This window comes from Sorex fumeus, unplaced genomic scaffold (assembly GCF_029834395.1).
Source record: "Sorex fumeus unplaced genomic scaffold, SorFum_2.1 ptg000111l, whole genome shotgun sequence".
In the NCBI taxonomy this organism is placed as follows: domain Eukaryota; kingdom Metazoa; phylum Chordata; class Mammalia; order Eulipotyphla; family Soricidae; genus Sorex; species Sorex fumeus.
In genome coordinates this window covers 9071152-9086422 of record NW_026606168.1, presented here as the reverse complement: position 1 = coordinate 9086422, position 15271 = coordinate 9071152, and the positions used below count along the sequence as shown (strand labels likewise).

General features: G+C 38.5%; 1 protein-coding gene across 2 annotated transcripts in view; it reads left to right on the top strand.

The window, feature by feature from the left end:
• TRPM7 (transient receptor potential cation channel subfamily M member 7) overlaps positions 1 to 15271 on the top strand; it is a 104860-nt gene that overhangs the window by 75314 nt on the left and 14275 nt on the right. For both annotated transcript variants that reach the window (XM_056135351.1, XM_056135352.1), the window contains 8 exons: positions 196 to 322; positions 1635 to 1819; positions 3066 to 3198; positions 3902 to 4617; positions 6575 to 6624; positions 9133 to 9229; positions 11585 to 11655; positions 13439 to 13473. In XM_056135351.1, coding sequence (XP_055991326.1) covers positions 196 to 322; positions 1635 to 1819; positions 3066 to 3198; positions 3902 to 4617; positions 6575 to 6624; positions 9133 to 9229; positions 11585 to 11655; positions 13439 to 13473 — 1414 coding nt within the window. The remainder of the gene's footprint in view (positions 1 to 195; positions 323 to 1634; positions 1820 to 3065; positions 3199 to 3901; positions 4618 to 6574; positions 6625 to 9132; positions 9230 to 11584; positions 11656 to 13438; positions 13474 to 15271) is intronic.

The window sequence follows — 15271 nt, the reverse complement described above, 5'->3', positions numbered from 1 at the left end:
TACTTTTCAGATGGTATGTTCTGCCTCTGTATTTCTGGTTCTCTCTCCCCAGAGGCTTTTTACTGTGAATAATATTTGTACATATACTTTCAAAAACAAATACTGACATATATATAATATCAGTAAATATAAATAAATAGCAACAGGTTTGGTTAACGATTATATTACAATTTTATTTATTTTTCCTTTCTAAAGTGTGTGCAAATGATTCCACTATCTCTTCAATCTGTGGTCCTGGGACATGGTTGACTCCATTTCTTCAAGCAGTCTACCTCTTTGTACAGTATATCATTATGGTCAATCTTCTTATTGCATTTTTCAAGTAAGAATTTTATTCACTCACTATGGTAATGAGATCATTTAACACCCAGCCCTACTTATTTTGAAGGAAATACAGAGACTTTCCAAATTGCACTTTGATACTTACACTACTGAAATTATCTTTGAAAATTGCAAACAAGGTATGCTTTTTTATATTAAGTGAATTTTGATTTTGAGAATTATCTTTGAACTTGCAGGGTTTTTTTTTATATAAATTTAAAAAGATTGGAGTTTTTACTAGGCTTCTAAGAAGCACACAGAAAATTGAATAGAATATTAGTAATTCATTCTGATATACCAGTTTCTGTTATTTTTTCATATATATGAGATTTTTTTTTGGCTATATTTTATATAGTGTTTTGAGCAAACTAAAGCTAGAATATTATTCTTTAAATATCCCTCTCAAGTTTGTTTTTAATGACTTCCTGGTATTCCTTATGAAGAACATGCTCTTTTTCAAGCTGATATGTTTTATGATTCAATTTTTATTGTCTGATTTTTTTGTTAATAAAATCATACTGTGGTTAATTATTTGGTTATTAATTAAGTAGTTCCTTAGAACAGTTCCTAAAAATAAAACTGTTTACTATAATTCTTTTTTAGAACTTTCAAAAGTTGAAGTCAAAATAAGCCTATGACCCTACATTCCCAACACTTGGATGTATTTTTTAAAACTTGCTAATCTGATGTTAGTGAAAGTGTCTTGGTTTTATTTGTTCTTAATTTTATTGCTACAAACATTGAATATTGTCTCTTGTTTTTGTCATTTACATACAATTTTTAAATTTCAAAAATTCCATTTTGTGGGGCTGGAGTGATAGTACAGTGGGTAAAAAGCTTCCCTTGCATATGTCCAAATCATGTTTGATCCCTGGTATCTCATATGGTCCCCTAAGCACCACCAGGATTAATTCCTGAATCCAGGGCCAGGAGTCACCCCTGAGCATTGCCAGATGTAGCCCAAACCTCCCATTGCCCCCCCACCCCCCATCCTATTTTGTGTCCCAGGAACATTCATCATAGGGCTTTGTAGAGGCCCTGAGTTTGATCCTTAGGGCTATATTTGTTCCCTGCCGTCTGGGCAGCACTAATTTTCTGGGCTGAGCACAGAATTGTCCTGCCCACACATCAGAGTTTGTAACGAAGACCCTCAGTATTACCCGTGTATTCCTTGTTGCAGCTTTTTTCCAGTTTCTCATATTTTATTTATAGTAATAAACTCAGTCAACCCTATGTTTAGAACCTGAAGTACAGTGATATATTTGAAACTTTAAAATGATTACCTGAATTCTTTTTTCTTTTGTTATTCCAAGCAATGTGTATTTCCAAGTGAAGGCAATTTCCAATATTGTATGGAAGTACCAGCGTTACCATTTTATTATGGCTTATCATGAGAAACCAGTTCTGCCTCCACCGCTGATCCTTCTCAGCCATATAGTTTCTCTGTTTTGTTGCGTATGTAAAAGAAGGAAAAAAGATAAGACTTCAGATGGACCAAGTAAGTAAGATACGCTGTTATATTTAATAAATTACTATATAATATTATAGTGGGGATAACACCAATTTTATTTGCAAGGCTTAATTGGATATGATATTGGATAATTGGATATGATAAAATATACTACAATTGATATTTCATTGAATTTGCTTAAACCAAAGAATTTCAGAAAATATTTGTACAAGTGCACTTAATATTAAATGTCTTTTTTTCTGTTTAAGTGGCATTTCAATTTTTTGTTGTTGTTGTTAAATATTGATGAACTGTGACATCACACTTACCATTTAGGGCACTCGCCCCCTTTTTAAAAGATTCTATGCTGAGGTTTGACTCCAGAGCCTTAACGTGAGGCCTGTGCATTCTCCTGCTGAACCACGCCCCAACCCTCATGACACTGTATTTTGTTTGATTTGTGTGTGTGTGTGTGAGGCCATGGGTGCCATACCTGGTGGTGCTTGGGACTTACTCCTGGCTCTGTGCTCTAGGATCACGCCTGGTGGGATTGGGCACCTTATGGGATGCCAGGGATGGAATCCAGGTCGGCTGCATGCAAGGGAAACCACCCTATCTGCTGTTCTATCACTTTGGCCCATAACATGGTACTCTGTAAACTTTTCTTGCTGTTTTGCAAGCCATATGCATCTTTCTTGAATTTCATTTTATTATTTAGATATTCGTGGGGGTGTTGCCAAGCAGTGCTCAGGAGATCTGGAGCCCCATCAGTGAGTCAGTGCAAGGACCTGGGCCCATAATGCTGCTCGGCTCCTGCAGTGCTGGGGCTCCCCAGACCCCAGAGGTGCACCTCAAGCCCAGGTTGGGTATCTGCTAGGCATGCCCTAAGCACTGTACTGTCTCCCAGCCCAAAACCATATACATTCTTACACAAGATTAATCACCAGGGCAAACTGTGATTTAAAATTCATAATGGGGGCTGGAGCGATAGCACAGCTGGTAGGGCGTTTGCCTTGCGCGTGGCTGACCCGGGTTCAATTCCCAGCATCCCATATGGTCCCCCGAGCACCGCCAAGAGTAATTCCTGAGTGCATGAGCCAGGAGTGACCCCTGTGCATAGCCGGGTGTGACCCCAAAAAGCAAAAAAAAAAAAAATGCAGTATTATTTCTAAGATGAGGGAAAAAGAATTGCATTGAATATAATCTTAGCAGTCATATTTAATTCACATAATTCATGAACTGAGAGAGTTTGATTTATGATTGTCTTTATTGTTCTGGTGTGTGTTTCCCTTAGAACTTTATTTAACAGAAGAAGATCAAAAGAAACTTCATGATTTTGAAGAGCAATGTGTTGAGATGTTCTTTAATGAGAAAGATGACAAATTCCATTCTGGGAGTGAAGAAAGAATTCGTGTTACCTTTGAAAGGTTTATAAATTTTCCAGTTGTAATTAGTATGCACTGTAGCACTGTGCTTCTGTTTGTTGTTCATCGATTTGCTCAAGCCGTCCCAATAACGTCTCCATCGTGAGACTTGTTGTTACTGTGTTTGGCATATTGAATACGTCACAGTAGCTTGCCAGGCTTTGCCGTGCAGGCGAGATACTCTCAGTAGCTTGCCGGGCTCTCCGAGAGGGGCAGAGGAATGGAACCTTGTTCGGCCGGGCCAGCTGCGTGCAAGGCAAATACCCTATTGTTGTGCTATCGCTCCAGCCCGTAATTAGTATATTGTATGTCAAAATGAGTTTTACTAGTTCTTTGAATCATATACCAATCTCATCATTTTTCAGTCTGTCAACAAAATCAGTAAGTTTTACAGTATACATTGGAAGATCTTTCAGTTTTTACTTCTAGTACTTTATAAAGTCTCCTCGCCACCCCTCCCCCCCATTGATTTGATGGGGGAAATTGTAATGAAGAGCATATGGAGCAAAACTTTCAAGATCTTATGCTAAATTATATATTTAGCACTACCTAATCATAAGTATCTGTATAAATGTGACCATACATTTATTTTGATTTGCTTGTCTCTGTACAAATTTAATTATTTTACCATTACCATTGAGTAAACATACACAAATATTTCTAAAACATTCTCAACATTTATAAATGACTTTTGTTTCCCTTACAGAGTGGAACAGATGTGCATTCAGATTAAAGAAGTTGGAGATCGTGTCAACTACATTAAAAGATCATTGCAGTCATTAGATTCTCAGATTGGTCATTTGCAAGATCTTTCAGCCCTAACTGTAGACACATTAAAAACACTCACTGCCCAGAAAGCTTCTGAAGCTAGCAAAGTTCACAATGAAATCACTAGAGAATTGAGCATATCCAAACACTTGGCTCAAAACCTTATTGATGATGGTCCTGTAAGACCTTCTGTGTGGAAAAAGCACAGTGTTGTAAATACACTTAGTTCCTCTCTTCCCCAAGGTAGTGTTGAAAGTAATAATCCTTTTCTATGTAATGTTTTTATGAAAGATGAAAAAGATCCCCAATCTGACATATTTGGTCAGGATTTACCTATAATACCCCAGAGAAAAGAATTCAGTTTTCCGGAGGGTGGTTCATCTTGTGGTGCCTTATTCCCAAGTGCTATTTCTCCCTCAGAACTTCGACAGAGGCTTCCTGGAGTAGAAACATTAAAAATGTTTAGTAAAAGTCAAAAATTAGGTAGTTCATCAGCTAGTATCCCACATCAGTCATCCCCACCAACCAAATTTTTTGTTAGTACACCATCTCAGCCAAGTTGTAAAAGCCACTTGGAAAATGTAACCAAAGATTCAGAAACTATTTGCCCTAAAGGCGCAGAAGGAGATAATATAGAATTTGGAGCATTTGTAGGTAAGTTTGGAAAACAGTTTAATGTTTGTATATCAAAATTCGGGTTTCTGTTAGAATTGCTTTAAAGGATCCAAGCCCAGGGCTTCATGCATACACGGTTGGCTTTACCACCGAGCTGTGTCTTTAGCCACACCTTACAAAAATGTTTAAATGGAATGGAAAGTGTGGGGAGAACATGTTGAGCTGCGCTTTAATAAATATATTGGCACATGGGTATAGGTCTTTAGTGTGATTTACTATAATTTTTCTTTAAATGAAAATTTCAAAAGGAGTTCTATCTTTTGAACTTAAATATTCCATTGAATTTTATCACGTTTTATTGTAAGTACCTGTATAATTTGTGCTGTTAGATACCTGGGAGATAGTAGGAAAGTTCAAGAGAATATAGAAATAATTGGAAAAGAGCATTGCCTTATGCACAGGATAACTATATATTTAAATTCAAATCAGTGCACTTAAGACTGAAAGGAAGTACTGCAAGAAGAAAAGGTTAGTTTAAGGAAGGTGGGTTTTTGTGTTAGTAATTTCAGGTTCCTTCTGAGTAGTGCTTCGGGAATCCAGGACACTCCTGTTGATACCTTGCCTCGGCAGGCTGGGCCTAATTGTTAGTGCTCAGGCCTGGCGATATGGTTCTTCGGGGACTAGGGCATTCCAACACTTTGCTCCCTTGGTACAAGTGCTCAGGGCTTACTCCTAACTCTTTGCTTAGGGATCACTCCTGGTGGTACTCAGGCAACAAGACAGGGTTGGGGATCGAACCCCGGGTGAGTCATATGCAAGGCAAACATCCTACTCACTGTGCTATTTCTCTGGCCCTATTTTATTTTTAATGATGTTGAAGACTTAGCAGTATAAATGCTGACAGTACTCCTTGTTGAGGAAAAGGTGAAATTGATTCCTAAAATTTGGAAGAATGTGATGTCCTCTTAAATTTTTCTTTCATATTAGTAAGAGCGTGTAGCCGAGCCTGCGGCTGAGCCTCACATATGAGTGAACATTTCACGTGACACATTATAAGACACTTCCTACCCATTTTCCATAATTATCACACCATAGTTGATGGGGTTCAGACAGTAGGCAACAAATCATAGAGGGAAATATATATATATGCCTCTCGGAGAGCCCGGCAAGCTACCAAGAGTATCCTGCCCACACGGCAGAGCCCGGAAAGCTACCTGTGGCGTATTCAATATGCCAAAAAACAGTAACAATAAAGGGTCTCATTCCCCTGACCCTGAAAGAGCCTCCAATACAGCAACATTGGGAAAGACGAGTAAGGAGAGGCTGCTAAAATCTCAGGGCTGGGACGAATGGAGATGTCACTGGCGCCCGCTCGAGTAAATCAATGAACAACGGGATGACTGTGATACAGCTATTAGTAAGAGCAAAGTATTTAACAAATAATTCTTAGCAAGCAGCTTGTTTTGTTTGTAGACATAACCAAGGTGTGAATGACAACCTCTGTCTCCCAGATGGGTAATTTTCTGTCAGGTAGCTTTCAGCTTACCTTCAACATGGTCATCGCCTTCCCAGCCTGAAAGTTTACTTGGTCTTTGAACATCTATAAAGATTAGAGAATTGAAATGTTTTGTGTCTATGTAAAATCTCCCCATTAGGATCAACTCTGTGAGCTGGTTCTGTTTATTTTGTGGCCACAGTCAGCAGTTCTCCGGTGCTGCTCCCACGTGGTTCTCTGGGGACCATGTGATGCCAGGAATCCAGTTCAAGGTCTTCTGAGCATCTCTGTGGGTGCCAGGAGTAATCCCTGAACTCAGCCAAGAGACTAAGACCCACGCATTGCTGGGGGTGGCCCTAAAAGAGCTATGGGGAACAGCAAAGTGGTGGAAATTATTCAAAACAAATAACTTATTTTGTAGACTTCAGTCAATGACTTTAAATTGATTTTAAAAAAAAAAGAAAACCTTTGTTTTAATCTTTTTTTTTTGTTCTCTTGAAGGACATAGAGATAGCATGGATTTACAAAGGTTTAAAGAAACATCAATCAAGGTAAAGGAAATAATTATTCATTGTAAATTCTTACATTATTTTATTTCTGTTTTAGAATTTATTTGAAAATGGAATTTTTTTCATTAAACATAACAGTTTTAGCATCATCAGTATGATAATTCCTATTAATTGAAACAGTTTGAAGAAATGTGCAGTTTGAAGAAAGCAAAAAAAAGAAAAATTCAGGAATATTTAAAAAGTATAAATACGGGGCTGGAATGATAGTACAGTGTGTAGGGCGTTTGCCTTGCACGCGGCTGACCTGGGTTCAATTCCCAGCATTCCATATGGTCCCCTGAGCACCGCCAGGAGTAATTCCTGAGTGCATGAGCCAGGAGTAACCCCCGTACATCGCCAGGTGTCATCAAAAAGCAAACAAACAAAAAAAAACACATATTTACATTTTATTAACTAAAATTTTAAGGGCTGGAGCGATAGCACAGCGGTAGGGCGTTTGCCTTGCACGCAGCCAACATGGCCGACCCGAGTTCGATTCTTCCATCCCTCTCGGAGAGCCTGGCAAACTACCGAGAGTATCTTGCCCGCACGGCAAAGCCTGGCAAGCTACCTGTGACGTATGCCAAACACAGTAACAACAAAGTCTCCAATGGAGACGTTACTGGGCCCGCTCAAGCAAATCGATGAACAATGGGAGGACAGTGACAGTGAACTTCAATATGGTCATCACCTTCCCAGCCTGGAAGTTTACTTGGTCTTTGAACATCTTTAAAGATTAGAGAATTTAATGTTTTTTGTCTATGTAAAATCTCCCCATTAAGTTCATAATATTTTTTAATACAAATTTAATATGTATATTAAATTTAAATCTTTCTCTTTAAATTGTTTCCCCCTATATTTTTCAGCAACTAGTATAATTGATGATATTTTTGAACTTAGGTTTGAAATATGTAGATTTGGCCAATAGATGTGTGTTTTCTGCTGAAAACAGGGCGGGTTTTTTGGTTTGTTTTTTTTTAATTTGAGGAAGCAAACTTCAGGTATTCAGAGAGCCATGGGGTGTTGGGGGATTGAACCCAGGCCTTCACTCATCCAAGACATATACCCTACATTTCAGCTACATCCCTAACCCCTAGTTTTCATTACTTATCATTGATTTCCTAAATTGCCCATATCTATCTCGTGTCCTAAGGGTAATGATGTATTTGAACTATGATAATTAAGAAAAGCTGAAAATATTAGTTTTCTCTATCTCTTAAAGATCTTTAGTCATAGAAATGACCAAGTCACAAATACAACAAAAATAAAAATATCTTCCCTAACATTGAAGCTAAAGAATGACAGGGACATGAATTTCTTTTTAAATTGAAGTAACATTGATTTGCAGGACTATATGTGTTTAAGGGATAAAATACCATACCATTTCCAAATGTAAATTACTTCACCATATCCATTACTCATATACCTCTATCCCTTCTCTGAAGGAGTTAGCGGATTTTTTAAATTTATTTATTGAAATAATATAGGAGTACTGCTATTTGTTCAGCCATTGATTAAACTGATTGAATTGGGCATGAATTCCACTGCTTATGTTTTCCTTTGCACTATTTTTTTTACTTCATATGAGTGAAGTCATTAGCTATTTTGTCTTTTTCCTATCTGGCTCTTTTTTCACTTACTGTTCACCTTCCTGTTCTGTCCATGTAGTGGCAAAAAAAAAAGCAAGTTTTGTCTTTTCTTAGAGCTGCATAATACTCCTCTCTGTATAATATCGTGTCTGTATCCATTCATCTGTCCTTGGGCATTTGAGTTGTTTACAGTTTTGGCTACTGTAAATTGTACTACTGTGGGCATTGGACCACTCCCCGGTTGAAGTTTAATGCTGAGAACCCAGCTGGGGGATTGCAGGGTGTGGGATATGACTGGTCACCAGGCCCATCCCAGGGTACTGGAGGGAGAGAGTGGGAGTGGTGCCCGGCCCTTGCCAGCCCTTTCAGTTCACTGGTTTGCTTTTCTTTTCACATTAGTGTTTTGATTAGTTTGATTATGAACTCAATATTTTTTTACTGCATTAAATTCCACCCTAGCCCCACCCTCCCCAAACTGGTGTTTGGGTTTTCTTGGCTTTGGTTTTGGCTTTTGGCTTTAGGACCACATTCACTGGTGCATGCCCCTGGCAGTGCTCAGGAGGTCATGCAGTGCCTGGGATCTAACCTGAGTCTCCTGGCAGGACTCGGGGCCATTTGTGGTGCTGGGGATCAAACTCGGGTCGGCGGCTTGCAAGGCAAGTACCCTACCTTGTAAGTTGCTCCAGCCGCTGCACCCCAGTTTCTGTGAATTTGTATAAACGTGACAGAGGATTCATTTCGGTGTATTTATAGGGTGTTTTTTTGAGGTTGATGTGGAAGAAAATTTAAAAATCTGTAATATACCTTTTGGGTGCCCAGATAGACTTAAGTATATTGTGCTGAATGGACTGTTAATATTTGTGATTGTGATTTGAGATTCATCTTAGTTGTTCAGAAAATTATGTTTATGTGCAATATACAGAATGCTACTCCTCCTGAAAGCACTTTGAAACATGTGAGTTCTTACGCCGGATTTACCGAAGGTCACAAAGCTTCTGTTTCTCTTCATTCAGAACAAGGTGAGAATCTTGACTGTGAATAGCAGAGACACTCATTTTAGCTATGTCTCATGCCTGACCAAGAGTTATCCAAGAGTTAAGAAATGATAATTCTGATCCATCTTTGTTACATTCAAATATTTTTAGATTAATTCCTAAAGATGTTATGTCTTTTTTTGACTTTTATAATCTGTTATATTTATATATAAATGAAACATTTATATGTTTGAAACATCGTATGTTTAAACATTAAATGTTCCATTTATATATATAAATGTTTCATTTGTTCAGCATCTCTAATTAAACTTTCTTTTTGTGAGGTAGGGGCAGGGTGTCTCCAGTTAGAAACTAAACAGGCTAGTGATTTCTACTTTTACTTTTAAAAATGACAGTTAAAAATGACAGTTGAACTGGGAGTGTTTCTGTGGCATGGTTGGGGGTCAGGTGGGCCCAGCAGTGCTCTGGGGCTGTTCCTGACTCTGGGCTTAGGAGTTACTTGTGCTAATACTTGGACCATATATGGGACCAGGATTCAAACAAGTCTTGGCAGGATTCAAGACAAATGTTTTAACTGTTGTGTTACCTCTGTGGCCTGCAGCCATATCATGCTTTTTATGAGCCAAGTGTATATATGTTCTATATACACAAGTTACATGTACATTATGTGTACAAGTTACAAGTTACGTGTACATTATGTGTATATGTAATATAGCACTGTAGCACTGTCCTCCCCTTGTTCATTGATTTGCCCGAGCGGGCACCAGTAACATCTCCATCGTGAGACTTGTTACTGTTTTTGGCATATCGAATACATCATGGGGAGCTTGCCAGGCTCTGCTGTGTGGGCGAGATACTCTCGGTAGCTTGCCGGGCTCTCCGAGAGTATGTAATATAAAAGTTGAATAATTATAAAGCTTAATAATGCACATGAATTTAATAATGCTTCTTAGATCATTTCAGTAGTTGCAGGAAAGGCAGGTAATTAATGAGATTGAACTCCGGTTTATAATTAGATTAAGGATCTAATGATCAGATTAAATTAGGAACTCTTGGCAAAATAATAATGAATCGGGTGGGAGTTGGATATTCACCTACAGCTAGCAAAGCTGGGAGCTACTTCTGGCTCTGTAATAGTTGTTCTTGGTGGTGCTCAGGAACCCTGCTGTGCCAGGGATTAAAATGGGGTCAGCCACATGGACAGGCACCTTAACTCCTGTTCTGTCCTCCAGCCCTGCAAAATAATAATAATGTGTAATTTCCTTGATTTGAGCTTAAGGACGTCCTCAAAAATTTACCACCAACATCAAGCTTTCATAAAAATAGTTCAAGATAGGATTTTAGCCTTTACCATTTCTCTTTTTCCTCCTAAGAGAGGTCATTATTTTGGTTAGATAAATAGTGTGTTCTCTGGTATGTGACTCTTTTAAAGATAAAATGTCTGTTCGTTCTAGTAGCTTAAATTTTCTTGTCCTTTGAGTACAGTCGTTTTAAGGTTTCTAGCTACCATTCATTCTGCTTTTCCTTATTTTTATTTATTTATTTTTAATATAATAGACCTAGTTCAGTGTATTTGGTAAGCAAGATATCAAAGGTGACATCTTAAGTCTGTAAAGAAAATATGAACTCTGTCTTCTCCCCTCTTTACTGTAGATTGGTATGTGTGTGTGTGTTATTTGTGTCATTGCTGATAATTACAAGAGATTGAAATAGGACCAAGTGTTAAACAATATCAGTTCTATAGTATTTTTTTTTCTGTAGTATGATGTTCAACATAGCATCAACACAGAATAGAGAAGTCCTGTGTTTTGATATAGAAAGAAAATTGCTGAAATGAACAGCAAGAAAATATCATAGTGAATATTATTCTACCTTTGTTTTTTTTAAAATTAGTAAGAAATCATAATAGAATATTAATTCTATGTACTCTCCCAAGGGAACAGGAGAAGAGCAAAATGTTTTATTGATAGTTCTTTCTTACTGTTTCACAAAAGTTAGTTGACTAAAATCTGTTCAGTTTGGGGAGGGGGAGTTCTTTATTTTGTTTTATGTTTCAGCCCCACCTAGTAGTGCTCAGTGGTGATTCCTGGCTCTGTACTGGGGATCACTCCTGGCAGGCAGGGGGGGTGTCATGGATCAAACCCAGATTGGTCATGGGAAAGGCAAACACCCTACCCTCTTTGCTAGCTCTCTAACCCCAAGGGGTTTTTTGGTTTGTTTTGTTCCATCGTGCCAAAAGACTCATAGGCCTCATGTAACTCTTAGGTTACAGCACTGTTAGGGAGAGAACATAGTATTACAGTCACACTCTCTAGAGGCTGTATGTTTGGTTACATGGGTATTAAAAGTTTGAGCTTCATAACTTTTTTTTTCTTTAAGTGGAAAGCAGCAGTAGAAGGCCATCTGCAGAAGAAACCCAAGAAGTAAATTCCAAGGCAGCTTTACTGCCGGTTCGTATACTTTCTGTATTAATGTGTATTTTTAAATACATATTTGTTAAAGAAGAGCTAAAAGATGGTGTCTCTTTTGAGATAATAGCTTTCAAAAGTTCTTTTACTTTAGAGAACTTATATCACTTTTGTGAAATCAAGAATTTGAAAGATGCCATAGAAAGACAACAATTTTTTTTGTCTTGAGCCCACATCAAGTGGTGCTCAGGACTGATTCCTGGCTCTGTGCTCAGGGATCATTTCTGGCAGGACATCAGGGACCGTACGTGCTGCCAAGGATTGGACCTGAGTTGGCCATATGCAGCTCAAGCACCTTACTTGCTGTACTATCTATCACTCAGGGCCCTAAGATTTTTTTTTTTTAATTAAGATATAGAAAAAGTAGAAATAGGAAAAATGCATACACTTAGCCTTGAGTGTATACAGATTATGAAAAGATTATAGATGACTTAAAGTTTTCCAAATTTATGAAATGGATACAAGTTTAAATGAAGGAAATGTTAAGTTTCAAACCAGGAAAATGAAAATAATCCACACATTGTAAAACATTGTAAAATTTTAGAATAAATTGCATATGTGCACACACACACAAAAAGTGAAAATGTCTAATTATTAGTGATAAAATGGTTGAATATATTCTTTTTATACCTTAATATGGTTTTCTTTTGTAGAGGGTAAATACTAGTTTTAGAATCATAGAAACATATATATATTTTAAATTTTATTTTATTAAAGTAGTTTCACAATATTTTATTACATTTAATATTCGAGCATCAATCCTACCACCATTACACTTTCCCACCACCGTATTTAGGGTGAAAACTGTCACTGTCCTCCCATTGTTCATCGATTTGCTCGAGCGAGCCCAGTAACGTCTCCATTGTGACGATTGTTACTGTGTTTGGCATATCAGATGGCATATCATGGATAGCTTGCTGGCCTCTCCGAGAGGGGCGGAAGAATCGAATTCGGGTCAGCCATGTTGGCCGCTTGCAAGGCAAACGCTTTATCCGCTGAGCTATCGCTCCAGCCCAGGGTGAAAACATGTATTTTAAAAGAATAAAAATGTCATCAGAAATTTAAGAAATTAAAGAAGTAGACTTATGTTTTTATGGTTTTTTGGTTTTTGTTTTGTTTTTTTTTGCTTTGAGGGCTGCAACCAGCAGTGCTCAGGGCTTACTCCGAGCTTTGTGCTCAGGAATCACACCTGGCATGGCTCTGGGGACCATAAATAATGCCAGGCATTGAACCCAGGTCAGCCTCATACAAAGCGACGCCTTACCCACTGTACTATTTCTCCAGCCCCTGGACAAACTATTTTATAAGAAGAAATAATGTTTGTGTGTAACTTCTGTATTTTACCATGAGGAATGGCCTTATAATGGCAGTGTAGTACTGTCCTCCCGTTGTTCATCTGTTTGTTCAAACAGGCACCAGTAACGGCTCTATTGTGAGACTTGTTGTTACTGTTTTTGGCATATCTAATACACCAGGGGGAGCTTGCCATGCCCTGCCGTGCAGGCCAGATACTCTTGGTAGCTTGCCAGGCTCTCTGAGAGGGATGGAGGAATTAAACCCAGGTCAGCCGCGTGCAAGGCAAACGCCCTACCCACTGTGCTGTCGCTCCAGCCTGGCCTTAAAATAGCTAAATTTATTATTTTTTCTGTTTTATCAATCTTTCAGCCCTTGTTTTTAATACATACTATAACAGAGTATTGGTTAAATAGTTTTGCCACATCTGAAGACTTTTTTAAAACTCTTACTGTTTGTTTTTTTACTAAAGGATTGGTTACAAGATAAACCATTGAACAGAGAAATGTAAGTAAGCCCTTTCTCATTATTAACTTGACAAAGTATAATAGTTATTGACTGTAGTCTTTATATTCTTGTATCATTTCTTTAACATTCTTTTTTGTTTGTGGGGAGAGGGCACGCCCAGGAGTGCTGGGGGTGGGGGGCTAATCCTGACTCTGTACTCAGAAATCGCTCCTGGTGGTGCTCAGGGGACCGTATGCAAGGCAAGTGCTTTACCCACTTTTGCTCTGACTCCTTTTTAATTTTACTTTTCTATGAGTGATGATGATTATTCCTGCAGAGAATTTAAAGAGATCATCATTTAATATGTAGGTTTAATTTGATAATTTTGGTCCAGGGATGTACTTAGAGTTCGAGCACAACCCCACATGTATGAGGAGGGGGTATAAAAGTAAATAATAATGCATACAGAATTTTGTATAGTTTATAGTAAAATTTGTGTAATCACCAAAGGACTAGGAATCCCATGGCTCGCTCTCACTGCGTGCATTCGGTGGTCTTGGGCCGCTTCCCCACCCGGGACGGCTAATGCCGTGGGTGGATGAAGGAGGAAACAAGGGCCAGGCTAGCCGGTGGTTAGTTGCCATTCATCCCGTTCTCCCCACGCACCTGTTCCAGTCTCACTAAGCCCCTCATTCTCTTCTCCTCCTGTCTCCCTTGCTCTTCTGTCTGCACCCCCACTCACTGCCTTGGTCTCTCTCATCTCTCCCAACCTCCCAGCATTGGGGATAGCAACTACACGTAAGTAGGGTAGCACAATCGACATATCAAAGCCCTTCCTGATCTCCTGCAGCCAGGAGATCACCTCAAGTGCAAAATAATCACCTAGGGTTTTTTCTCCTTTCCTTATTCCAGAAATCATGTAAACATTTATCTTAATTTTACTTCTTAATAATATCAGTTATTTTGTATGGACACAGTAAGAGATACATTAAACTTACAGTATGGCTCTCCTGGGTACATCTCACTATAGATCTTAGATTATAGTGCTTAGGCCAGATTAATCTTTCCTAACCCTAGCAGGGTCCTAATTTAGTTGTTAGTTTTTGGATCATGACATAATTTGTCCATGGCCATGCTCTAAACTTATAGTTAAGTATTATGGCACTTTGGCCTGGCCCATTTCGATGCCAGGGTAGCTCACAGCTTGCCCTGTGTCCATCCAGTCCCTCGTCAGGATCCTACTTTTGGGGTGCTAGAAACTAAAGGCAACTGAGGCTTAAGTGGAGAAAATAGATGCCCAGGAGTGAATATTATTCGGAGTCAGTTAATTCCCAAAGCATTAACTGCCTTCCTGTGTCTATACAGAAAGGACATTGCTCTGAGTGAACTATGCAAAAGACTTAAGGAGCCCAGAAAAGCAATATTTACAAGTTAACAGTCTGATTAGGAGATAAAGGTGATTGAAGGTTGGGGAAGCAGAGCACAAAGAAAGAGGTTACAGGTAAACACAGAGGAATGGGAGTGCCTCAGGAGCATTGTGAATGGGAATGGGTGCAACCCAATAAACCTAAGCTCCCTGTGGCAAGGCAGAAAGGACAAACCAATGTTATCCTACAAAGTGGAGTTATACTATGAATATGACTGATTAGATCAAGTCTGGTGGGGCAGGAGAGTATATTGTTTTCAGCTTGCTTAATACATTTTTCAAAAACTTGGTTGGACACTTTAGCTTTGTACTGTCTTAATTTATTAACCTTATTTTTGGGCAGAAAACTTTGCTTGTATTTTACTGTGCTGAGATGAATGTCCACAAATAAATATAAACTTTTTCTTGCATTACATTAGTATTAAACCTACA